This window comes from Porites lutea, chromosome 5 (genome assembly GCF_958299795.1).
Source record: "Porites lutea chromosome 5, jaPorLute2.1, whole genome shotgun sequence".
Taxonomy (NCBI): domain Eukaryota; kingdom Metazoa; phylum Cnidaria; class Anthozoa; order Scleractinia; family Poritidae; genus Porites; species Porites lutea.
This window is the reverse complement of record NC_133205.1, coordinates 14,754,990-14,782,901: the sequence shown is the minus strand read 5'-3', so window position 1 is coordinate 14,782,901 and position 27,912 is coordinate 14,754,990. Positions and strand designations below refer to the sequence as shown.

Sequence of the window (27,912 nt, the reverse complement as noted above, 5' to 3'; positions counted from 1 at the left end):
ATGTTTTACTTTTACGCAATTGAGTATCTTCTAAGATTTCTTTACTCCATCTCTTCAACAAAATGCTTTTATCTATCTGAGACAGAGTTATGACACGCAAGGTTTTTCAAGATGATTGCGACCAAATTGTATTCCTCATCGATTCGAATCCTTCGTTTTGGGGATCTAACTTTTCATCCGTGGAGGCAGCGAGCGCCATTCGATTGTGCGTGTTAAAAATTCTCACTTATTTTGCTGATTATGGCAAACGAAAACGATCAAGTCTTCGATGGGGATACAAATTCTTCAGTTCAAGATCACTCTTACATCAGTTTGAAAGACACGAGTTCAAGGAATTTACTGTGACTGTCTTTGAAGAGTTTGAAACTCTGGTGTGTAAAAGATTAACCGAATCCTTTGCCCACGATTTGCAAGGAAGCCTTGTTGAACATAATTCTCAGGATGGAGACGAATCGACAAGACGTAAGAAAGCGCCAGCTGCAGCTAAATGTATATCTTGTGCTTTTACCAATACAGTACACGATTTCCAGTGGGAGAAACCTGATTTAAGTTCACCCATAAGAAGAACGCGTGAAAATAATGCCGAATCGCTTCATGGCAACTGTAGATCAAAGACGCAAAATGTCATGTTTCTGTTGAGTGGTTGCCCTAGCGATGAATTTGCAATCTCATACTTTACGGGGGAAAATTCATCCTCACTACCAACGTTGGAAAGTTTTAATAACATTTTAATGCCCCCAGTGTTGAACAACGAATTTAAAGACAGGCACATTACCTTGCAGTGGATAAACACTGGAAATAACCAGTATCAGAAGGTATTGAATGTGTATAATGTTTGTTTATTATTTGTTTTACGTCAGCTCGCTTTGCCAATTTTGATTTTGGTGTGTGTGAGGAAAACTCTGCGTGAATTGAGTGAGATCTTTCTTGAGCATGGGTTGCTTGTTGCTAAGATACCGTGTTGAATGAAGGCCTAATTGCCATGCGCTTGGTACAGCAAGCTCATTTATGACCAATTGTTGATCAATAAATGGATGCTCACACTGTTTGATGAGAGAAAACAAGATGGCTAGTCCAGAAGTTTGAGCTGCAGCGATTTCAAAGGCTTGATGCAATTGAGGCAGAGTCTCATTTTCTCCGTCTACGTAAATAGAGAGGGGAAGTGTGACGTCACATTACCATGGTAGCAAAATTTTTGGATCACAACAAAAGGGACTGACAACGACAGGGAGGGTAACGAGAATGGCGAAAAAAGCAATAGGTTTATTATTTACCAAACAACAACTTTGCAAGTGAATTACATTTTTGTGTACATTTTTTAACCATTGTTGCACAACTGTGACATTAAACTTCCTAATTTCAGGCACCGCTTTACAGAGTAGGTGAACACAACACAAAAAGTTTGTTTTTCTCTCTCATAACTCAGATATGGTCGTTTCGGATTCAACCCAGAAAATTTTGCCAAAATATGAAAAATTAAATGAAATCGAATAAGATCGATGAGGTTTGAACAGTTCAAATTTACTTTTTAAGTGAATTTTCAGTTTGTTGTCATCCAAAAATTTTGCATTAATCCAGTTTCTGAGGGCATGCTGCCTCTGAAAATTTTGAAATTTCAAAGCCCTAAAATGTGATTTCCAGCATTCTTGGACTAAATTGAGTACAAAAGAGTGTGTTTTTCATTCAAGAAAATGTGGCTTTCATTCTTTGCATTACTTGATCACGTGATCAACTTTCGGTAAACAGGAAAACAGTTCACTTTTGAAAAATTTTGTTAGGACAAGCTGAAAGAGCATATTAAAATAATTTAAGTAACCTGAAAATTTTCAGCCATGTATCTCAAATGTAGCGATCGTAACTGCCACTGAAAGTTGGAAGCATTTGTATGAGAAAAACAACTTTTGCCACCCAGTCACGCTTGCATGGTTTTACGTACAAATCCTTGTGAATTCTAAACTTTTTAGACTGTCATTAAATCTTTCCCTTACGCATTTAAGGGCTCAAATTGCCTGTTATGAATTAAAAGGAGATTTGAACCCTGTAATGCTTAAGGAAATATTTGATGAAAGTTTTGAAAATTTCAAAATATTACAAGGATTTGTATGGAAAGCCATGCAAGCTTGACTGGATGTCAAAAGTTATTTTTCTCATACAAATGCTTCTAACTTTTGGTGGCCGTTGCAATCGCTACTTTTGAGATATAATATGCCTGAAAATTCTCAGCTGACCTAATTTTAATATATGCTCTTTCAGCTTGTGCTAACAAAATTTTTCAAAAGTGAACTGTTTTTTGTGTTTACCAAAAGTTGATCAAGTCATGCTAAGAGCCTATTATTTTACCTGTCCCTAGTAACTGTAGTCCCATAAGTCTTTGTGAATGTTAACTCAGCCCAGTTTCCTTCTCATTTCTAAAGTGGTGAATTGGTGGTGATAACCAGCCTGTACATAATACAGCATAGGATCCCACCAAAACCCTTAGCAGCTATTGTACAATGATATATACAAATGTATTATGTAAAAGGTCAAAAATAAATTCAGGTTAAATTTTTTTCACCTAGGTTGATTCCCAATTTTCTTTGTTCCTTAGCCCTATTCATGAAGGATATTATAAGGCTAGGAGACAAAGAATACAGAGAATCAACCTAGGTTTTTGAAAAATATTTACTTGAGTCTAATTTTGACCTACACTGTATACATATTGTTGGTTTTCACATGATGTCACTAAAATTCAAACTAAAAATTTATCAATCTTGCCGAGATTTTACTTTCATGATGCATTAGAACAGCTGAAAACTAATTTTCATACAAATTTTCGCTTCAAAAGAGTTTGTGGTTTTGTGATAGAGTACGCTTGAATTTCAAAGCTTTTGCGTGACGTGACAATGACATGAGGGCAAAGAGAGCTGTCATGTAGGTTAAAAAATGACTTATTTCAGGAAATTTTTCTATCTAAACAGGTCATGTATTAGAAAAAGTGTTACTTTAATGGTTATGATTTTCCCGAATAGTAAATTCACGCTTTTGTAGCAAAACTCGGTAACAGATGTTTCTGTTGGTTCCCGTCCACCATGTTGGAACTCATCCAGGTGAGCACCAGCATGGCGTCTCCATACAAATCTCTATACGTTTGGGTAAAACATTTCCTCGGATATCTCGTATATGAAATATTCCTCTGACCTGACTCTTGGCGAGGGTCTTTGTATATGTAACTGCTTTCATTTCCCAGATTCTGGACTTTATCTGTTGAACGGTTTTGATTTTTATTTTGATCTATTTTGAATGGCGTGATGCTGAAAACCAGCAATACAGTGACTAAAATGTATGCTATTCTATTTTATAGAACACAAACATGATATCACTTTTGGAATCTTTTGTGGAACAGCTTGGTGGATGCGTTATCCCTCTTTCTTCAGTGATTTTTAGTGGTAGTTTTTCCTCGCTTGGTACTGATTCAGTTTCCCAGAACCAATCCTCTTGTCATGAAGTTAAGAAGACCTTTTGTACTAGTGGACCTTTATTTCCTTCTAAAACTGTTATGGATTTCTTCTTGGCTGGAAAGACTAGAAAGTCTTCAGATTTTAACCTCACTCAGTATCATTTTGAAGGGAAGACGACTCATTCAGGAACTACAGCATTAATGTGTTCATCAGGTAAATTATTTTGGATTGCATTTATTTTTTACTGCAATAACTCTATCCCTGCATCTCTGCAGGGCTTCTGATATTTCACGCAGTCACAGGGCCACAAAATTCAGGTAAATGCGAGAAATTGTGTGAAATTCACAAAAACACACAAAATACTGTGAAATTTGCTAGAAATCATATCAAAAACATGTCTGTACACCATATTTGAAACTAATCTTGGCTATTAATTAGGGCTGTTTACTTGCTGTAAACTTGCAAATTTAACTTGAAACTTCATCACAGAAATGAGCAAACAATGTCCCAAAACTACCAGGCGTAGATTATGTTGCGAAAAACTGGGCACTAGCCATGATTTAGAAAACTTTGCCATTGGTTCATTTCTCGATGGTATTGTTGAAAGAGTGAATGGTTATCTCTGTTTAAAAAAACGTCAAAAATACTGGTCGGATTATTGCAAAACCGATCGATTCTTAGCAAAATTTGCCCAGAAAATTCCCACAAAATCAGACGTATTTTAATGATTGTTTCTCGGCGAAGTTTACCCCATACATTACTGCGAAAATCCCGCAAAATTGACCGATTTTTCCACGAATTTGTCCCTGAAAATCCCGCAAAAATTTGACTTTTTTATCCGTGACCTATCAGAAGCCCGGTTAATGGGTGTTGAATAGTTGCATTAATTATTTTTCTCTTAGCAAAGTGGGTATTTTGTACAAACAATCAACTCCTTTGCTTAAATGATAACTGTTTTTGATATAACTGAAATTACATGTAGCCTGAATTTCAGTCATTACTTCAAGGTGCTTATACTCCCTCAGTAATGTCTGAATTGATGAGCTGTTAATGCCATCCAGTGACCCCTTATGATAAGGGACAAAAAATGCATACAGTGTAATAATTATTATCCTGTTCAGGATCTGTCAGGATTGCTGGATTGAGGAGATGTTTGGTCAAAGAAACCCTGCTGGGAACTATCCTTATAAAATGCTTGTAAATCAAAGGAAACACTTGACAGTTCAGATAATGAGTCATGATTCAAACCAACACATGTACATAAAACTGTTTGTGTTTATTTGGATTTCTATTTTTTAATTTTGTATACAGGCATTGATGATAAAATCCACTGTTCTGTGCTACTGAACTCCATGTTCAAGCCCGCATCAGTTCAGCCAAACTCAAGAAGCTTTCAGGAAGTTGCTAATGTTCTTAATGATGGGCCAACCAACAGTTTAAGTGCAAACAACGCTACTGAAACATTTCACTTTCCCACTCTATTGTGGATCAGAGGAGTGATAAATCACAGTAGTATTTGCCCAACATGGCTGCATCCTTTGAAAGCATACACATGTATTGGTTTGGATTGTACACAGAGTTATGAGTCAACAAACTCTGCCTCATCGTCCATGAGACCCCTCTCTGGGTGGTTTCAAGAACTCTTACTTTCCTTGGCAAAAGGCAACAAACTTCTGGTATGTAAAACATTTAACTTACCAAAATCCTCTATTAAGTTCCCCCTCTCAAATAAGCTCTCCTTCTCTTATATGCCATGAGGGAAGTTAGTTACTAAGCCCCCTCCCCTCCCCCTATTATTATTCACTAATAAATTGTAGACTGTATTAATCATGACTGTAAAACTTTGTGTGGCTTGATCTAGGGTGGTTCATGAAGCCGAGGATCGAAAACGAATCCGAACTTCCAGCTGGTGAATATATAACAATTATTCACCGAAGTGGAGGTGGCTTTTAGTGGATATTTTCTGAGACCGCGAAGCGGCGAGGTAAATATCCACTACTAGCCACCGACACTGAGGTGAATAATTGTTTTAGTACATACTAAAACAGTGAGATAATTGAGCACAAAATGATGATTTTTAACTCATTTACTGTTGCTAACGATTACAATTTTGCCGCGCAATGACCAAATGGCCCCGGTCGTCGCTTTTTCTTAGTGACAAATAAAACTTTTGAAGGCGTTTGTTTAGCTCTTGCGGGAAAGTTTCTTCAAAAAGGAGTTGTGAATTCTGTTTGTACTTAAAATAATTCTGTAAAAAAGATTATTAAATTTAGTTTTAAGCTTATTTATGAACAAGTCAACTAAATAAAGTAACACAAGACTTAAGCTTAATTTGCTTTTGTAAACAAAAAACTTTTTCACCGGTTTTATCGATAACTATTCAAGTCAAAAAGACAAAGCTTTACCTGTTAAAACTTCCAAACCGAACTTTGTCACCTTCTTCATGTATTTCGGAAATAGCTTGCTTGATTAGATCATCCCAAAGGAACGTATCCTCTCTCCTTCAGTTTATGACTGTGACAGGCAGCTTGCTGTAGCTTTGAAGGAGGTGAATAGGCAACAAGAAAGTAATGCATTTTAGTTGTTTTTTAATTCCTATTTTTATGTGTATTTTATTTAACAGGTTATTGATTTCATTGACTGTGACAGTGGTTTACCAGTGAGTGGTGTCCTACAGCCTTTAACTTCCATCTGTGGAGTAATAAGTGTCATCTCCTCAGAATTTCTTGTGATGTTTGAAAAGTTCCTTCTCTGGGATGACAAAACTGCTCTGTTTGACAAAGAGAATGCTGGAGGCTTAGAAGCTTCAAGCAAACTTCTCAATGGATGCAAGATAGCTGGACAAGCTGCTAAGCCAAGTGAAGTTTTTTTTACTGTTCCCAGATCTGAAACAAGTCAGCAAGGTAAATGGATGTGTTAATAATACTTTTAATATATTTAAAGTACCCTTGTTGGAAGCAAAATCATTTTCAAAGCTGCTTATAGTTAGGTGTTATGTGCTTGTTTTTTCGTATTATTGGTCTGTGAAACAAGACATGTTACAACTACATGTACCTGACAATTTGTGTGCATTAGCTGGAACTGATGTGTTTGTTAGCAGGGTTTGTGGTTAAACTTTTGTTACTAAGACTTTTGTTTTTAAATCATAATTTCAGGTTTATGTGTTTTAAATTATTATAACATCATTGCTAATTCGTAATCTTTGCAGTTAGTAATTCAAATTTTGTATTCTGATTTTGCCTTACGTGTAATTTTACCCATTGGATATCTGTAAACTGGCCATATGATTAACCATCTTTACCACATAAAATAAAGTGTGTATGTCTATTTCTTAAACTACACAGTATGGTGTGGCTCACGCCAATCAGGAGAAGGGAATTTTTAAGTACTTATCGAATGACCACAATTCTCATTGATTAACCTCTTGTAGATGCTGAAGCAAATGAAGAAAGACAATATGAAGCTGGGCTTCTTGATCCATGGATATGTTTTCCTGTTTTTGATAGTAAGGATGGCTTAGGTTGGGGAGAATCAAGAGGGTGAGTAACAATTGAACAGAAGCTTTACAACAGCTAGTTGTAAAGAGGATAAAAACACAGTCTTGCAAGCAAGATTAGACTTACATGTAGACTGAGATTATGGATTGAGGGGGAAGGATTGACACAGTTGGCCAGTGTGTGGCATTCTGTGCAAAAGGTCCAGGGGTCAATTCCTAGGTGTGACCTCAAATCCTTGTTTTGACTTCTTAAATATGTACCTTTCATTTTACAGTACAGTACAGTACAGTAGCTTTAAGTAGCATAAAATACTTGTAAAAGGAGCACTAATGAAGAGATGGAGTGTGGGATGAGTTCAGCCTCAGGTTTGTTGGTCAGATGATGAGTGTTTCGCTCTGCCAATTGATGTAAGATAAGGACCCTTTAGCCAGTTATTACAAGAAGTTCTAATTTCATCCTTAAGACCATGACATAATTTGGGACCTAAGGTCCACATTCTGTTAGATACCTTGTGCATAGAAGTAAGTCTACACCTGTACGGTTGTTACACAATGTAACTGTAAGTAATTAGAGCAAGAGAACTAAGCATTGATGGCAAGGCTCTCTCTACTGGCTGTGTTAATTTCCACCATTTTTTTAAACAAGTAAGGCATTATTTTGTGAAGTTTAAAACAATTTATCAGTGAATATAATATTCACAGGTCAGACAATGAATCAGAAGAAGAAGGTGATGATGAGAGCAACGAGGCAACTCTTATGAAACAACTAAAGATTCTTTACAGCAATAAACAAGAAAAGCAGAAATCGTTGGTCCTTAGAGAAAGAAGATCACCGAGGCATAAAAAGGAAAAATTAGCTACTCCAAAGAAATTAAAATTGAAACAAGATATGCCGAAGCTAAGGTAAGGTTTTGATGGACTTTTGTTTAAAAATCTTAACACAATGGACATTTTAATCATACAAAATGTAGTTATCCAACAGGACGAAGTTACATTTTACATTTTTACAGTTACATTTTACCGAAAATTATTTGTTTGGGATGAAAGATGAGAGATAGTTCAATAATAGAATGTATTGTAAATGATTACAAACTCAGGGCTACTGTGACATTTATCTTGTGGTCAGAGTGGACTTCATCTTGGCATCTGCAATTTTTTTTGTCTAGAACTGTAATAGCTTTGCCCTTCTGCAGGAATGAATGATCATTAAAGCCCTTCCCTAAAGCTAACAAAAATTATTGGTCATTACTGTATAAATTTATTTACAAAGGCAAAAACAAGAGTACATGCACATACATGTAGTTGATAAACTTGGTAAAACATTTCTCCTGCTTTTACTGTATGTTATTAAAAGGAGCTTTTTATAATTTAATATACCCTCTTCATTTTATTGCAGTATGGGACTAGTAGATGCCCAAGAAATGGGAAATAAATAAGTAATTAATTGCTTTTGTTTTGATAGTGCAAATGTGATGGAGGAAACAGAGAAAGTTGACCAGGAAGGTGCTATACCTGATCAAAACATAACACAACCTTTTGCTGAGGGGAATATAGAATTATCAGGTAACAACTGTGATGTCACTGGGGAAGTCAATATGACAGGTGATACCAATGAAATGGAGGAGCCCCCAGAGGAAACAAAAGGTGCTGGTATATACTATAGCTACATTGTAAAGGGTAGACACTCCAATCAAACCATATGTGCCATAGGGACATACAGCTTGTGATAAAATTAGTTGTCGCCTTCAACCACTTACACTGTATATTGCAGTGGGACCTCAATTTAATGAACTTCCTAGTCTATATAACAAAGTTCTTGGTATGACGAATGATTATTCTTTTTACTCCAGTAATAGTAAAATAACTATATGAAAAAGAACCTTGATATAACGAAACATTGTTACAGCAAACAAATTTTACCAGTCCCTTGGCCCTTGTTCGTTATATTGAGGTTCTAGTGTAGTTGAATATCTGCCAATCATTTTGTGCCCTGGCAGCTACATGTATAGCAGGTGCGTATTGCTAGATACATTTTTGAGAGTTTCATTTACTTACTGTCAAAGTCTGAAAACTGTGAGCACCTTAAATGAACATAATATATCAGGAATTTTGACTGTGTAGTGACTGGTCTAAAGGTCAGCTATATATCTTGTAAACCGTCTTTGCAAATGTGGTTGACCTTTTTAATTGGGGTGATGTGACAAAAATACAGTTAAGCCTATATGAAGGGTTAAAACTGCATTTATACAATTACGCATTAAAATTGTTGTTTGTACAATGCATGCGGTGTAGTCTTAATGATTATCTTGAGAAAAGAAATACTGATTGCTGTTATCATTACTTTTATTCTGAGAAATTTTTGACGTGTACTTTTTGTAGATGAAGTTGAGCTGGTTAAAACCATTGATGGTATATGTAACAAAGTTATTTTTGAGGTAAGAAATAAACAACACAGTTATGAATTACCTTACAAGTACAGTGTAGTACTCTCAACCTGGGTGAATAAAGCACCAGGGTTTATAATGTACATTGTATCTTAACCCATTCGCCCCTGAACCGCCCGTAACCGCCCGTGCGGATCCACGTCCTTTCCACCCTTTTAGTGGGGCAGATATGTGCAGATTTGGGGCCGGATTGCTCACTTTTTGTTAAAAGCACCAAATTTTCAGGAATGACAGAACTAATTATGACTATTAATATGTGATATGGTGCCATCGCAAATTTTTCCTGTTTAACTGGTTTTTGGAGTGAAAATTAAACTGGCCGCCATTTTGACCGGAAGTAAATATCATCTAACCGAAAGTACACAAAATTAAGCACTTTTTTACACCAAAATAACGATGAAATTGTTTATTATATAAATTAATCGTGGCTATTAATATGTGATATGGTGCCATCGCAAATTTTTCCTGTTAAACCGGTTTTTGGAGTGTTACTAAAATGGCCGCCATTTTGACCGGAAGTAAACATCACCTAACCGTACACGAAGTACACGAAATTTAGCATGTTAAGGTCAAAATGAGGACAAAATTGCTTGTTCTATGTTTTGCCGGATTTTTATGTCATATAAAAAAGTCAACCGTGTTACAAATTAGCGGTTTAAATGAAAGAACCGGAGGTAAAAGCGGGATAAAATGGAAAATGCAACTCACTCAAAGCAATTCATTTCGGTAGTGAATTAAAAAAAATGTGAAACAATGATTCACATTTTTAAGCATAGGAAAGGCCAAACATACGAACAAATTAAATTAGCAAAAAACAAATGATTTCTTTTTACTTGTTTTAACCCTTTAAGTCCCAATGGTGACCAACATCAATTTTCTTCTGACTCACAATATCCCCTGATACAAGGTCAAGAGATTAGGTTTAAGAATTAACAAAATTATCACCTAAGAGAAAATACTTTGATCTTTTATCAAATTCTCTCAACTTATCCTTTTAAGGAAATGTATAGAGACCAGTTTGAAGAATTTGTAAGGGTTAAAAGAGTTGATCCACTATTAATTAGAATGCAGAATGCTTTACTGCTTTCAAAGTAATTTGAAGTATAATAGCTCCACCATTTTGTGTTATTGAGGAGTACAAATAACACTGTGCATGTACATATTGGATTGAAATTGCTTTCACGATAACGTCTACTCATTTCAAAGTTTACCATTTTCAAGAACCTTCCGGGAAATTCGTTTGGAAAAATGGGTAAATGGGTCCCCTACTCAGCCTACTCAGCCTACTCTTTACAAACAGTGTATAGGTTCTTTTACTTACCACAGCATTTTATATGAACAAGGACCGTGAGACCGGGCCTACAGGTTTTTTTTTAATTCCAAGAAGACTAGAACTGGGGTGTGACCGTTTACAGATGACATCGGAAAGCACTTTACGTCAGTTATTTAAAAATCCTGATCGACGATTGGTCCGGCCGGGGTTTGAAACCGCGGCTTCCCACTCATTAGACCGGTGTTTACATCCACCTGGAGCTAACCGGGCGGCGGTTTAAGTAATGGTCCAGATATGAAGGAAAGGACCAAAACGCAGTGAACACGTCGGAATGCAAAAAGGTGCTAACTTTACTATTGTCTCTACTAAGGTTCTGATTGGTTTAAACATCAAATTTCACGAAATCTTCGCAAAGCAGCATGTATATTAATCCCCTTTTTTCTATCCAACTTCCTTATAACACAATCTCGTCTGAGTCAAAGTAACACAGAAATCGTATGTGCGGATCATGTAAAATTGCGAACATTTCTTGGTCATTGTTTGCAACTCTTGTGATTGGTCGAAATGTTTTAACTCAAAATCACACCCTTTAAAAGTGGAGTTTAAACACATTGTCTTTCTTAAACAGCCTTGCTGTGGATTTATGCATTCTCTGCGTAAAATTGAAAACATTTCTATGTGAGGAAAGTGTATTGCGCCACAACAAAACAAATTGCCTCCTTCTTACCTGGATCATTACTTAATTCAGCTGTATTTCACTATCAAGTGAATGTGCGCCTCTCTTAACAGAAGTGAGAGTTCAATGTAACTCCCATGTCATTTAATTATCATGGACTGAGCAGCACTGATTATCACGTTAAAGTCTACACGCAAGAAAATAAGGAAAAACCGTTTTCCGAATGTGCATCACTTACGTTAATCCACAGAGCATGTAAAACGGATTCTCTTGGATATAGTATGTGACAAATATGTCGCGCCGAGAACAGCTTGAAGACTAAGATCTGGGGTAAACGTGTATCAGGAACTATACTAAGATACTGGAAAAAGCTAGTTCTTTTGTAAAGATCGAAACAAGCAGGTGCATTTTAGATTTCTTGCATATTGAGCAACGCATGTCGTCTAGGGCCAGATGTCCAGTCTTTTCCCTGCATCGTTTGAAGTCAATTCGTTAGAAAGCTAGAAAGCAGATTCCCTTCTTTTAAGTCTCTATGTTCTTTGTGTCCAAGACATTTTCGTTGAGTCCACTCTCCATTCTAACTACCCATGAAGCTTCTTTACCATGAAGCCAAGTTACCTTCCCTATCATATATTTGGTACTAATGTACATCGACGCTACCTTGCAACCTACGAGATTGCTAACGTATTTACTAAAAAGGCTGCACTTGCACTTTCTCCGTTCCATGCATTCACAGGATGTGACAAGGTGAATACTTCCGGTCACCTCCAGAAATAATCGGAGTTGCTTTCGCTTACACGTTCTTCTATGCGATAGAAAAAGTAGTTCTTTACTGTCAACTGACGAAACCAAAGGTAGTTTCTTTGTCCCGGCGGCCTGCATTACTTAAACATTTCAAGGGCACGGCGAACCATGCTGGCCTCATATGGAGTCAGCAGGCACTGGTTCCAAGCATCTCGGTTCCTAGTCTGCAAGATTGGGGCTGGATATCTCTAAGAGGCGAGTGGCGACTCTCCTGCACACCACTGTCAGTAATTACAAAGTTGAGGGTGGAACTAATCAAGTACGCTCGCGTAAGAAGGGTTATGCCCAGAAGAGTAACAATCGTGAAAGGTAAATCACAAACTCTTTTTTTCGATTACAAGCACTCGTCTGCATGAAGTATCAAGTCATTAGGTCACCGAGATATCATCTGTTCTTCTCCGATATTCTGTATCATAGCCAAAGTAGGCTCAAGTTTAGTACGTAATGGATTATATATGATGAAAACACTAAATTGAGTGTATACATTAGATTTAAAGAAAATATTAAAGTAAAGAAAATTAGCAGGCACAACAGAAGTTTAGGCTCATTCCTTAAAAGTTCCGACTCTGGTAGTTTTACTTCCGGTCTAGCTGGCGGCCACTCATATCATGTCTATTCTACTTTTTTAGACAATTTGCGTTAAAATAATATCTCTTTGAATAAAAAAAACAGCTGCCTTAGGCATTTGCTGAAATTTTCTTATCCAAGTTGCTAAAATTCGGACGTTTAAAGAAAATGTTAATTTCACTTCCGGTTCAAAATGGCCGCCATTTTAAAACTCTTATTTTTCACACTTAATGGACTTTTTGGCGATGGCACCATATCCTATCTTTTTTAGGGCCTTGAAAACTATCATCATGCCAAATTTCATGCTTTTAACAGAAAGTGAACAATTGAAGCACATATCTGCTCTACTATTTGTGACGTCATCAGTTTTAACAGTCAAGGACAACTTTGTCCGCTAACTTGTGCAGAGTGAAGAGATCTTTCAAACCATACCAGAATGAGCACAATTCAGTCAAGGAAACCGGAGAAAGAGGCAAAAAACCATGTAACATTGACCTGAAAATCTCCATGAAAATCTTGTTCCATTGCCCACCTACCTTTCCTTTCACCTAATCCTAAGATCCTAAAAGCTTTCCTAAAAAGTATTCCCACCAAAATGAAGCCTACTAAATGCCCAGCAAGAGAAGAAAAAAAATGAGGCAAAAAAAGCGAAAAAAGAGGGGAGGAGAGAAAGCGAAAAGTAAAAGTCAAGAGTGCTGTGTCACTTTTAAACCCAAAAACTGTCGAAATTTTGCTTTCTGCGCATGCCCGAACTTCGCAAGCTGATATTTTGTATCTGGATCAGAAGGCCGCGAAGTGTACGACCTGTAAAGCGGTTTGTGGTAAGTTTTAGCTCTTTACAGCACAACAGTGACCAGAAAACCACTCGACTAGCTTCAAAACGCGTTTTTCGGCAAAATCTCCAGGAGCGAATGGGTTAAAACTTCTGTATACACTCTATATTTGTTGTAACTTTTCAGCAATTTTGATTAGTGGTATATGTAAATTTTCCTTGAAGCAAGCAATTTTAACGATTTTGGAAGATATAATAGAAGGGATTCCTGAAAAAAGGCATAATTTGCTTATCACTGATAAGCAAATTACACCCTTTTTTCAGGAAACCCTTCGTATATTAAATAGGGGGTATTCAGCAAATTGGAGGTGTACAGGTATGACTAAGGTGCTGTAACTTGAACCCTAACCCTAATCCTAACACCTTCAGTTACACACACACCCATACCTGCAAAAGAAGCCCAATGCAAAGTTAAGGTCATTGCTGGGGAAGCTACTTCCCAGTAAAAGGCTAATATTGAGGATATGCTGCTGGATGTGATCGCATTTACATGACTACATTCACAAAAATGGGGTTGTGAAAGGCTTTATGGGGTAAATGCATAAACAGAAAGTGAATACACCGGTATTGCAAAAATTAGATTTTCCCAAAAGTTACTAAGATGGAGTCTAATGGGGTAGGGGCTATTAGAGGCCAGCGGCACATACCCAGTAAAAATTGACCCAAGTTACACTCCCCGCCGAGAGGTCATTACATTATTAACTAGTGAAATAGTGAGATTTTTGTTAAACTTTACCGATTGTTTGTTTATGTTCTATTTAATTGGTGGGTCCACGTACTCATTTAGGAGCAGTAGAAACTTCACGTAAACGAGAAAATGAAGATTTGCTTCTTGGGAGCTCCAGCAGACAAAAGCCGCCATGTTTAATGTGCGTGCTAATCAGGGGTAAAATTATGCCCAGTAAGAATACTGATTGTCTCAGAGTAGAGTAGCAAAATTTGAATGATAGAATTTTATATATATTTTAGTGTCCTATCCCTGCATCACTACTTACAGCTTATGGCTACGTGATTTAGGGTTAGTGGGCTAATTTATACTTTTTCAGTCTTGAAACTGTGATGAAAAGCTTGTTCCACCTGACACCCGCACTTCCTCCCATCTAATCTTACATTCCTGAAAGCTTTCCCATAGACTATTCTCATCGAAATAAAGGCTAGTAAATGCTCAGAAAAAGAAAAACAGGTTTAGAAAAGCGAAAGAAAAGGAGAAGGGAGAAAGTGAAAAGTAAGGTAAGAGTCAAGAATCGAAAGTTTGCTTTTTGCGGATGCCCAAAATTCTGAAGCTGATCTTTTACGTCTTGAAAAAAGCCGCGAAGTGCTCGACCTGTAAACGGTGTTTTGGGCAGTTTTGGCTGTTTATAGCTAGAGAGTGACCGCAAAATGGTTCGACACTAACTTCAAAACGCTTTTTTGTAAGCAAAATTTCCAGGAGCGAATGGGTTAAGTAAAAATTAATGTCAAACTCTGATCCGTGCTGTTTTTTCTTACTTTTCAACCTGTTTAGGGAGTAATTATTCCCACAGAAGTCAGCAATATAATGACAGCTCTTTCTAAGTTTTATCAAAATGATGATAAAGACAGACAGAAGGTAACGTGTAAATGGTTACTTCACTTTGGACATCATGTTTATGTGTTTTTTGTTTATGTTGTGAAACAACGATGCTGAGGGTTTCAAAGAAAGATCTGTTATTTCTTTCCTCCTTTCACCACCCCTACCCCCTTGTGCTTGCGGTAAATAAATCCCCGCGGTTTTTATATTCATACACGCGCTCGACGATCTCTTTAGAGAAAATAGACGGTTCTGTGAACAGGCTATTTTGTTACTTACATGTTGTCTTGCTACTTTGTTTCAGGATAATGTTTCACAGTTTTTGAAGGAAAACGTGCTCCAAACAATATCGAAACTGAGAGAAAAATATGAAGGGTGTGATGCTATCCTAAGAAAAGAACAGCAAGTTAGAGAGTAAGTTGCATATAAGCTATTAACGCAGAGGTGCAAACTTAACAAAATGCCAAATGACAAACCCAACCAGTGGTGTTTATATGTCTAGAGATCTACAGCCGGTAGAAACTACTACATAAGATAAGGATGTAATTCAAACTTTTATCTTCTACACTGTGCTTTGTCCCGTGTTTTTTAATACGTTTTATTGCATGTCAATTACACTGCTGAAATCTACACATCCTATAGCAAATTTAGACTTGTAAAAACTTTTCAGTGTGCTATTTTCCCTTAAGTTTTGGCCCCTAAAAATCCAAAAAGTGGGGACCTTGTGTCCGCATCATTCTTTTGTTTTTTACTTTAGCTCCCTACATATAATTAAGTGGGAGTTGTCGGCCTGGGAGTACGAGATAGTAGAATTATTTAACTCTAGTTCAGCCGTGTTGAATTCAGAATGAAATAAATCTGATATACCAACGTTACTGGCTGGTTTTTCTTACTTACTTTACTTACCGGAATTTTTGTTTCCATGCCCCAAGAACAGAAATATAGGTGATTTTCTTCGTTCATATTATTATAATTCGTCATAGGACACATCGCTTCCTTAAAACTTCAACTGAGTGTTTTATTTAGTTTTTTCTTGTCTGCATCCATCACCTCTTTCACATTTCAATTCTTCATAGCCAATAATATCACGGGTTAACTGACAGACCAATAAAATTTTGACTCTGGAGATAACTAATGCAGAGTTTGTCAAACTTCAGTAGTCACTGCCTGTCAACAGTCCACTCCTATTCAAGGCAACAGTTGTCTCAGCCGGACGATAAAAACTCTCTTTAACATAACATTTTTCTTTTAGGTATCAGTTACAAATCCTTCTTCGGACAGAGATAGCAGTCCTTGTAAATGCTGACGAAAATAGTGCCCTTGCTGAAGAGGTTACACATTTTAATTATCATAACTTAGAAACATATATAGTAATGAGTATTATCCGAAACTCATAAGGGGTTGAAACGTGTAACTCTCATATGTTTGCTTTGTCCGATGCTCGTGATTATTCATTTTCGAAAAAACCATATTTGGAACGAGAAGAAGAGATAACTGACCAATCAAATTTCGTAAACAACGTGACGTAATTTTCCTTCAGGTTCCCGCGCCCGCTTAAAAAAATTGCCGACAAACGGGAGAAAAACTCCCGAAAGCCGAGAAAGCTTTCAAAGGTTGAAACCAGGAATATTACCGAAACACTGAGCAGGATATTATTGCCTTACCACCCGGGCCAAACGTAACATTATGAAACCCACTGACTGCCTCGCAATTTCTTGAAGTTGTCACTTCAAAAAACGATGCCTCGTTGACCCTCTGCACAGTAAACTTATACTGCAAATAGGCTTTTAAAATTCTTATGTTAAAAGTCTAGAATAAACAGTGAAAAATATTTTGGCATAAAATTCATTAGCTGCTTATCGAAAAGTGTCCAAAACCTGAACCTGACATCTTCGCAAAAAGTGATGCTTGTAATGAATGTGAGAAGCATTTTAAAAGCTTAAATTAAACTTAGATGTTGTAGTCACGATCGTGTTTTGAACTAATTTTATGAATGAAAAAACTCAAAACAATAGACAGAGAAGCCGTTTCTTGAAAATTTTTATTCAAAGTCCAAAAAGTTAATCCTTTAAAGCAATTCGGAAAACACTAGCTGGATCGTGGATCCGTTCACGCAAGTGAAATCGGCCAAGAACATGGCAAAATTCTTCACAAAATCCATCTAAAATCAGGGCACATTTTGTAATTTTTCTTTAGCGCCGAAGAGAAAAATTTATAAAACGTCTATGAAACATTTAAAAATACATAAATTCCCTTTCAAAAACGTAATTGTCTCGGCCACTGAGTGCAAAATGTACCTGAAAATTCAGCAAAAACTTCGCTAACTTGGTTGCATTTTAAAACAGACCATGGGCTCCGCCGTGAAGAAAACAAGGTTGAATTCCTCAAAGGACGATTTCTTGATGAAAAGCTTCCCTTTCTCCACAAAAAGAAAGCTGAGCATTCTTTTGAACTTTCTCTTTCCTTTTTTTGTCTTTTAATGGTGTATTTTTAACCTTGAAATGCAGAACTCTTGTCTTAAAACATCTGCATGGTGATCGCACAGTAGCCATTTTGTTGAAAATGGATATCCGTCACTAAGGTTTCCAAACATGGTCAAAATGAATATTCACGAGCATTGAACGCGAGTTACACGTTTCAACCCCTTATGGGTTTCTGGTATTATACACTTCGGCTATTCATCGAAATTTTTCAAACAACATTTCCAAATTCCAATTCGACCAGGAATATATGGTAGAAGAAGAACTAGTGCTTGGATGTGCTACTTCTAAATCGTTTTTTATTTATTTCCGTTAGCTGTCGCAATGTCCACACCATAAAAATCTGAAACTACATACATGTCGATTCGTGCCATATTTTTTGAAAGGCGCGTCTCTTGATTGGCCATATTGTGGAATAAGAATTCATGATGGAATAAAGAGATCAAAGAGATTTGTCCCAAATTTCTGCGTATTCTTATTCCAGAATATCAATCGCGCGCACCTTCAGTTTGTAGACAAACTTGGTGAAATTTCAAAGACTTAAAATGACTGGTTTGTTAGCAACTAGGGAATTGGCACGTATTTGCTTACTGCTCTATCTACAATGTACCATAACCTGTTTTGTGTCTCTTTACCAATGCAGGTGACTGTACTGTTGCGAACAATCTCGTTCGTGAAAGATCCGAATTTCCTTACTTTGTACCTACGTGAGGTACTTCTCAACAGGTAATATTGTTATTTTTCTTCTGGGTCAAGTTTATCTTTTTCCTCTTTCCCTCGCAGCAGTCCTGAGGTACTTGTTACGCTATTATAAGTAAAATTATTACTGGACAGTTAAATTTCTAAAATAGTCGTGCTGTTGCAGTTTACTTAGGTTTCATGCCAAGGAAATCTTGAGCCAAGGAAATCTTGAATGTCAGATTTAAGTTAATTTAGAGCATTTTATAGAAAACTGATGTCAGTGGATCCAAACAGCGTTTCATTTCAAATAGCAATGGGACAACTTAGTCCAGGTGGGAATTTTGCGGAAAAAAAATACCGACCTCCGCAGACCATCCACTTTGCCAAACTTTGGCCGCATGGTTGACCCGATTGAAACTAACCATTATTAAGAAATGCTTGTTTTCAGTCCCATTTCACTATGAAGTAACCAAAATTTCGGGCAAAACATAGATGCTTGAAAACGCTTTCCTTTTCCACTGGTCTCTGACAGGTCAGTCGGGCATAATGAAAGGCACCCTGTCTTCTGTTCCAATATGTTAAACTGCTCTCTGTTGTCATTTGAAACTGAAGTGTACTTTGTTGTTATGTACCTTTTGACCCTCCCCTCCCACAGGTACAGCCGTAGTCTTCCTAAGTTCTTGTGTGGTGTCTATGAGGGACTGATGATGCGCCCGCCAAGAGAGGTGTTGTCGCCGTCCAGATGGTCAAGTGATGAGGAGTCGCCTGTCAGACGCTCTGTTAACTCTGTCTCCAGTGCGAAACAGGACTCAAGTCAACCAAGGTAACTTAGTGCACCTTTACAGGTAAAGGGAAATACAAGGGAAGCTACGCTCCGGTAAAAAAGGGTCAAAAGAAATAAAAACTCTTGAAGTAAATTCCGCTAGGCTAAATCAGGCGTTCAACAGACACAAGTTTTGAAACTGACTGAAGTCTATTGTATTCTTCTGCCCCCTGTTCCTAAATTATTTCAATCAATGACCAAATCAGGGGGGACCTGTAAACTAGCTGGATAAGCAAAGTGCACCCTGCACTAGTACTATAAACAAGCCTTTAAACCTCTTTTTAACAAAAGCTATCAATTGATTGATAAAGTTTACTTTAGGAGCAGCGGATGTCGTGTTCTGACCCGACATATGAGTATTTCTGATGTGGCTGGGAAAAGAAGAGAAATCGTGGTGCCTGCAAGAGCGAAACCTCAAGAAAAAGATAAGAAAAAGAAGGAAAAGTCACAAGGGAATAATATTGCAAGAGGTTTGAAAACTATGTTAAATTGCCGAAGCGTTAGCTAAATACTTGTACATGTGTAGTGTTACACTTTCTGGCACAAGACACTTAAAAAGAAAATATATCTTGCTGTCCGAGGCCGATTGCACTGTTAAGCAAGGGAAACCCAGTAACTTGTAGCCTGTAGCGAGCAAACACTGCTTGCGCGTTAAAATCCCCCGTAACACTTGTGTTCTTTTAACGAAGGGAACCAGCCATCGACCATCTCTGAAAAGAGGACGACCTTTGGAGTACGCTGTCATTCTTTATTTTCTAATACTCCGTAAAACACTCCGTTTGCCTCTCCCTTTTTTGCATAAACTATTCAGTGTTTTTAAATGCTCCTGGGAGGTCTGCATATTCCCAACAGCACCTGAAAACAATACCAAGTGCAAAATTTTCATAGGGGGATTCAAAAATAGTCACTGAGTACTGAAGATGACTCGGGATTCATATTTCGCTCCTTTAAGAAAAGAACGAAAGGAATAACTAGTACATAATTTTCAAGACAGCGTTTTTGCGTCTTTGGTTTCTTTAGTGGAGATGTCTCCTATTTTTATGAACAGTGACTACCTTACGTTTCATTGAACACAATGAATTACTCACTTTATAGGAGAAAGCAAGAAGCAGGAGAAAACCGCTAAGGGCCAAAAAACACCGGTGAAATTGGTGAGACGGAATCTTTTTACGGAATCAGAGGGAGCTAATGAAAACAAATCAGCCGACAGAGTGCCAAGAAAAAGAAAACTTTCAGAGGAAGGGAAAAAGGATGAGAGAAGACGCCGGTTTCATCGGAGAAACACTGTGGGTGAGTTATAAAATATAAGAGCATTGCCTTCTGAGCATGAAATCTACCCGGTTGGCTTTCCTCAATGCAAACAGTTGTTCTTTCTTTGCCGGTATTCGCTTTGGTCTTGCAGGGCTCAAAACATTTTTGGGACCGATGCTGGTCGTGTTGACCGACCAAACAAGTTTTAGCTTGGTCACGTCTCTCTTCCGACCGTTCAAAATATTAAAAGAAAACACAATAATAACTCGAACGCACTAACCTAATAAGCAAAAACATAATGTGAAAAAAGACGCTTGTTCTCTTGAAACCTAATGGTTTGAAAGTGTATTTTTTTCTTTTCTTGTGGCTTATTAACGTGTCAGGTCAAGATGACCGGCGAACCGAAAGTTTGTCCGGACAAATGGTCATCTTGGCCGGACATTGTCCGTTGACCAGCCGCTATTTTGACCCCTGGTCTTGTAACTTTTGCTTGGTGTAAATTTTATTATGCTGCCTAGGTTGCAATCTCAACATTTTCTTTTGAGTTTCCAGCAGCAGCCGCCTAGTATTTTATTCACGAGTGAACTAAAAAAATGGCGTTCACGGCTATTCGAAGACGAAATAGCTGAATTTCTGACTAAAACTGAATAGAAGAAATACCAGACTACGCAAAACATATTGCTTGGTGGATATTATCTACTTTGTAAGGAGTATCTGGAAGAAAAATTCTTTTATATCCTGAAACCGCGCCGAGAAGTAGGCCAAAGTGTAGAAGAAAGTCTACGAGGAAGTAAGCTTGTTAATCCTCCTCGACCTGCACATTTCTTCACATCCTACTCAGCCTAATTCAATCGCTAAATAATATATGATTACTTTTTTCAGTACTTCAGTGTATAGTACACAACAGGGGTAATTTTCAGTAAAATTTTTATCAAGGGAAAGGAAATTTAGTTCGACTAAGCAGGGAATTCGAGTTATCTGAGTTCGAGTTAACCCGCGTGGGGTGAAATCCGAGGGAAATGGATTTAGTTCAAGTTAGCTGGGACTTGGAGTTATCCGAGTCCGAGTTGTCGGGGTTCTACTGTATTTTGATTATTTGATTTTAATTACTCTAATAAAGTGTCTGTATACTAGCTAGAAAACTAAGTGCACTCCCCTGTTAAACCGTTTTAGATGAAAAACTTTTTAAATTCATTTCCAGCTTCATTCTCAAAAGCCTGTGTCCAAGAGACACCAGCCCACAAACAAGTGTCTAATGCTTTGTGGCGTAAACAAGATCGTGCCAGGTGAGACTAAAGAATATCAAATAGGTATTGAGATCATGAGTTTATTGAATTAGATACCATCTTTAGAAAAAAGAAGACCTTTTTGTTGATTCAAAGAATAAAGAGGTTCTTTCAGTTAAAAACCTGTTTTGATGTGTTCCGGATCTGACACCACGTTAAGCCAAACCTGACAATTCTGTTTGGTCTTACTCGCCTTTATGAGCCTTTTAAGCGTTTACTGGTGTGATCGCGCGATCTGAGAGAAAAACGCAAAATTGGTCCCAAATGGACAAAGACACCAGGAAATTCTTCTCCGGAGGACGAGCTTTTGAGCGAGGAAGTGGACGACTTAGCGGTAGAACCAAGATCGTCAGTGATGGTTTATTTGCTGTCCTACAAACCATGAACAAGAGCAATGTTCAGGTTCCCGGGCCATTTCGTACGTGACTCACCAGCTTCAGATCAATGACTCAGAATTCCAATCAAACTTCACCTTACAGGTTAGGTAAGGTGTAAGGTTCGCTTAAAATAGAATTGTGATACAATTGCGAGAAAAATTGCTTACCCCAGTAGTGCAACAGTAGTGCAACAAGGACTTCAGAAAAATTAGCATCGCTTTGTTCAGTAGTTCATCAAAACTCTCCATTGTTTCGTTTGTGTTTCAGGAAACGTTCTCGTGTTGATTCCGAGGTGCATGTGTTACAGGAGTCGCCATTGAAGGAGCTGCAAGCAGGTTAAGTGTCTTCTTGATTGACTCTGGAAGCGACAGAATTACAAGCTATAAGATATCAACTCAGTTCTCAAAGATGACCTCCTTAGTTTGATTTTGGGACGAACTGTGCAGCACTGGCGCAAACGTTTCCCATTGCGCTGAACTATTTAATATTTTGTGCATCAGTGAGGTTCATAAAGTTGACTCCTTAATCACGGAGTTATTTTGTTATAACCTACCGTAAGTCTTAAAAATCGACAGTTTACACTTGAGATATTCAAGTCGCGGTTTGATTTCTTCGAGCTGCAATCATCCATTGTGTACATATACCGGGGGAAAAAGATGAGAAATATCAGGACGAGATATCCTCATACGAAGTAGTAAAGTGGTACTTCTTAGTAGTAATTGGCGACTTAATGTTAGGTTGCTGAGAAGGAAATAACTTTGGTTGAATTTAGACTTTGGTCAAATACTTTTCCTTCCTTCTGTCTTAGTTTCCGTTTTTAAACCAGACGAGTCTAAGACGACTTTAACGTCTCTGGTATGAAAACGGCCATTAGTTCATCAATGCTACACATAGTGCTCGTCGCTCCTTAATTCGAGACTAAAGTTGCATCTCTTTCTCTCTCTTTGCAGTAGACAGCCTTCCTCGCCGAAGCCCGCGAAGACACCCTGGGATGATCTTTCAGCGGAGCCAGTCATTTTATGGTCGCTCTAACAGTGCTGGCCCACTGACCAGAACCCAGTCCTTTACTGGTGTAAGGCCTCGCGAATCACCGAAGAAGGAGCCCGCTGAAGCTTTGGAAAGTCCTGCTAGGAAGACGCCACAAAAGTTGACGTTCGCAGCTGTATCGCCGCTGCGGTTTTCTCCTAGGCACAAGCGAAAGTTTTCGCTTCATCGCGTGTTGAGTACGGCAAAGGAATGCGACCAAAAAGAAGACAGTTCAAAGAAACCTCATAAACCGACTACACCTAAAAGACAAATAAAGGCTCCCACTAGATCATCTCCAAGGCTTTTAAAAAAGCGCTCCTTCTCCTGTATCGGATTTTCGTCTGTTCCGTTTCCTGGGGATAATGAGCAGAAGTTTAATCCACTCGGTCTAGAGTCACCTGTCCGGGGTTCTCCACAGATTACTGCCGGGCACAAATCCCCGAGGTTAAAAGGCCACACACAGTCACATGATCCTGAGTCACTGGAGCAATTGGATAGGCTTCCAAAAGCACACGAAGAGAACCTAGGGACACCCATGAAGAATATGACTAGTCCAGCTGTTCGCAGCTCGCCAAGATTACTGGAGAAACGTGATAAGGGCGAATATTCCAAAGAAGTAGCAGGAGACTCTTCGTGTAAACCAACAGATTCCAAGGTCGCAGAGCCTGTAACGGCTTCTCCAAGCCCAAGTAAACAGAACGTGACGGTACCCAAAACCCCAGTGAGAGATCATCGTTTTGAAGAGTGCGTGGTGCGTTTGACTCCTTTAAGGGGACCGTTAAAATCCCCAGTGCACATAAGACCTCAAGACTTCAATGAAACTATTGTTAGCCCAGGTGGAAAGAGGAGTAGCTTGAACGAGACTACACAGAATGGTGAAAGTTCACCGCATTCATCAACTAGACTTTCAGGAAGTTCGTTTGACTTCCCTGAACACCAGGGTAAGCGCTTGTCACTAAAACTGAGGAAGAAGACTCCGATGAGTAAAAGCGCAAAAGAATGTACGGGATCTACGAGCCAAGGCACGGAGTGGTTCATTTGTTTAACAGAGGAAAGTCAAGAAGACTGCAAAATCTCCTCAACATCCTCACGGTCATCATTAACCCCTGCAGAAGGAAAGCACAGCTCCGAAGCTCAGTTCAAGTCGCCTGCTTTATCTCGTGGATCGCTTGAAAAAGGAGGGCACTCTCACGTTCCCACACAGTGTAAGTCACCTGATTTGATTCGTGGATCGTCTGTGTCAAGAGGGAACGGCCCTGTAGCACAGTTCAAGTCGCCTCCTCGTAGATCGCCTGTGAGAAAATGCTCGTTGCAGAATCAATCTCCGCAGCTTTCAACTCCTCCTGTCAAGAAAGGAAAAAGGAAACGCAATGGTCACTCAATCGGTGCATGCAATTCAGCTGCTGGAAGCAAGAGCTCAAGTCCACTCAATCAGCTTTTACGCCAGCAAAAACGGAAGCGGTGCTTTTCAAGTTCTCCAGTGGACAAATGTTCCAGCGAGTCTATTTACTCGCATAAGCGTGACACCCCAAGCAAAAACGTGAGGGCGAGGACTTCATTGCAAGGGGTGAATACTAAGGTACCTAGTCCTATTGCTATTGAGAATATTTCTAGGTCATCGGCAAAGGGGGATGGCTGGCTTACAGAAATGGATAATAGTTTGCAACGGCCAGGAGCTGAAGAAAGCCAAACTGCATCCTCACCTCCGAAGAAAAAGCGAAGAATTGACAAATCTGTTGTCTTTGGTAGAAAACATACTCGAAAAGAAAAGAAAACCAAAAAGGAAAGGGCGAACTCCTTCTTAAGCAGTGACACCAGTTTTGAAGAGGAAGACGAAGTGTGTCAAAGTCCAGGCTCAATGGCTTCCAGTCTTAGGCGGCGTCACATGAACAAGACACCATTATCTGCTAGCAGCATTAAAATTTTACAAGAATCGCCATTACTTTGTAATAGCACAGGGAGTAAACACACTCGGAAAGCAGAGAAGGTGAAAACGGAAAATGCGAATTCCTGTTTAAGTAGTGACACCAGTTTTGAAGAGGAAGATGAAGTATTTCAAAGTCCAGGCTCAGTGGTTTCCAGCTTCAAGCGGCGTCACATGAACAAGACACCATTATCTGCGAGCAGCATTAAAATTTTACAAGAGTCGCCATTGCTTTGTAACAGTACAGTATCTCCTCCTTCCCGCTTTCGGAATTTTTCTGATCTCTCTCCGAAATCCGAGCGGTACGGTGGAAAGGGGAGACTTTCTCGGCGCAAATTCGGGATCTTGTCTGGTCACAACGAGGAATGTGTTTCTCATGCCTTTGTCGAGGACCAAGAGGAACCCATAGGCTTCAATTTGAGAAAACGACTGAAAGTGAGCACAAGTTAAACTGTTGAATATTATTGAGTGAATTGTAGATTCAAATGACAATAGGCCATTTTCGAGTTGCTTCGAGCCTCTGTTTCAAGCGACGCGAAGTGCAAATCTATTGATATGAAAGTAATTTTTTATTCTCACAAGAATGGTTTTGCACTTTGACTCGTTTTGAAAATGGGAGTTTTTGGAACTCGAAAAAGGCCTATTATGATATAAATTTAACTCAAGTTCTTCCACATATTTATTTTTACTAATACTGTGTTTTGTAAGTAGTTTTTTTTTGAAACGATGTGTATAGTGTGAGATATTAGCTGCTTTTACGTGGTATTCTTAGATTATTTTTTTGAATGATAAATGAAGAGGTACTTCAGTATGACAGTTGTTCATTCTTTCCTCCAACGCCATCTCCTGCACAATGTTATTTTTAAAAGCGCAAATACCCTGTGTCTGGGAGAAAGTGAAACGTAGGCTGCAGAAAAAAGCCATGAGCTCTTGAATTAGGGGTTAGCCAGCTGGGCAACTGTTAAAACAATTCAATCAATAGAATGATTTGTCATAGTGTACAGGGTGTTATTGTGGTATTAGAGAGATTTAGTAAGTAGGTTGAGTATGATCGTCCGGGTGTACGTAGTCCTGAATAGGACTGTTGTTGTTGACAGTGACTGACGTTTCGACAAGCTGTGAGGTAGTCATCTTCAGAATCAAAGAGAGTTGTATCACGTCAGCTGATGTCATTAAACTCTGGTTATTGACCTGATTGATCAATTAATATGTTAAGTTATAAGTCGTCTGTCAGTTAAGCCGTGATGTTATTGGCCAGTTCAATAACCAGAGTTTAATAACATCAACTGACGTGTGAAAGTAAAGTAAAACTTTATGTGTACAGGGTAGCCCATTCAGCTCTAAGGCTGGTCTCCATAGGGGCCCTGTATCTTAAAAAAAATTAACTTACATTAAGAATTTTCATGAACTATTACTTTTGAAAAGCCTAATAAGAATACAATAATGAAATTTAAGAACTACATTAAAAAGCCTAAAAATACAATGCAAAATCACATTTAAAGCCTGAAATATAGTAAAATATCAAAGTTTTTGATAAAAAGAAATGTCTTGCTCGGCGGCAGAACGCTTGAATGTTTTCACTCTTCACAATGTTTAAAGAGGGTTTGTTAAAAATTTTGCGCCAGTAAACAGAAAGATCCTGTTCCCAGGGATAGCCTCATACTTTGCCTTGTAGAATAATTGTGAATGTTCGAAAATCTAGTAAAATATAATGAAAAGTAACTAGGAACTAATGACTGAAGGCAGAGAAAAACGAGTTTAGCCTTGATACAATTCTCTTTGACTCTGAAGATGACTACCGCACAGGTGTTGGAAACATCAATCACTGTCAACAACAACAGTCCTATTCAGGACTACGTTCACCCGGACGATCATACTCAACCACAGAAGTCCTTGAATATTTTTTGAAAGCTCCTTGTCATGAATGAAAATAACCTTTGTTAAAAAAGTGTTTTGTGGAAAGGAAAGATTGAAAGCACAGCAGTACGCAAATTTTCTTGGTGATCATGAAAGTGTGTTTTCTTATGATTCCAATGTTCCCGGAATAGTTCATTTTCCGTTGTTTGAAGTACCCTGGGAACTGTGCCTTCCTGGGGGCAGGGATTGCAATAAGTAAACCTCCCTCTACCTTCGAATTTGAAAGATCTTTACTTCATGTCATTCTATGTCAAATTACGGGGAAAACAGTCTAGTCCCTAGACGTTCTCGGCGCGGACAATCCGTGGACTCTACCGTGAGCTGTGACGTCACCGAGAGAGACTCGCCCGCTTTTTCCCAGACTTCGCGCGGACAACGGGTCAAGAGAGAACGCTTAAGGACTAGGCTGCAGGGAAAAGAAGTCCTTGAAAAAATTATCTTGGTCCTCGAAAAGTACTTAACGGAAAAAAACAAACAAACAAAAAAAAAAGACATTAAGTTACCCCCCCCTTCCCCCCTCACTCCGTACACAGATCCAGCCCTGCCCACTATTATTAAGCTAAAAAATGATATAAATAAATAAATGAATAAATAATATTTGATAAACAAAACTGAATTTGAGTCTTGCTACACTTGTTTCTTACCTCCAAAAGAAAGTAATTTCTGAAGTTTTAAGAGCGACTGTCTGTGAATATCGACCAAATTTGACTTTTTGTGGCACAAGTTCAACATTCGAATTTCCCACATTTTTGGCTCATCGATAACCCTTAATGAGTAATGAAACATGCTGTAGTTTGTTTTCCCAAATATCGTGTTCTTTTGTTAAAATTCGAGAAAACTCATTTTGCCCGTTCGGAGCTCAAAATCCACTTCAGGTAAAACGAAATTTTACACAAATTTCATTGACTCGTACGTCAAACCACAGCGATTTGTCAGCCTTTGAAGAACACGAATAGTTTTCATGACCCTTTCTTTCTTATAAGACGATAAATTTGTGAAAGCTGTAAAAAGTTTGTGGCCAAAAAGGTATTGTTAAAAAATAGGCCCTATTGACAATTTCACCGGTTCA

The 27,912-nt window shown here is 38.3% G+C and overlaps 1 protein-coding gene across 1 annotated transcript; it reads left to right on the top strand.

The window, feature by feature from the left end:
* The first annotated feature begins 25 nt into the window (after positions 1 to 25).
* On the top strand, positions 26 to 26,577 carry LOC140937947 (treslin-like). The gene is made up of 18 exons (XM_073387507.1): positions 26 to 815; positions 3,341 to 3,650; positions 4,749 to 5,113; positions 6,061 to 6,340; positions 6,868 to 6,976; positions 7,636 to 7,836; positions 8,396 to 8,577; positions 9,313 to 9,368; positions 15,034 to 15,117; positions 15,383 to 15,492; positions 16,331 to 16,409; positions 18,202 to 18,284; positions 18,895 to 19,062; positions 19,384 to 19,532; positions 20,158 to 20,352; positions 21,515 to 21,599; positions 22,244 to 22,311; positions 22,927 to 26,577. The coding sequence occupies exons 1-18, from the start codon at positions 90 to 92 to the stop codon at positions 25,374 to 25,376; spliced, it is 5,700 nt and encodes a 1,899-aa protein (XP_073243608.1). The 5' UTR covers positions 26 to 89; the 3' UTR covers positions 25,377 to 26,577.
* Positions 26,578 to 27,912: the final 1,335 nt, after the last annotated feature.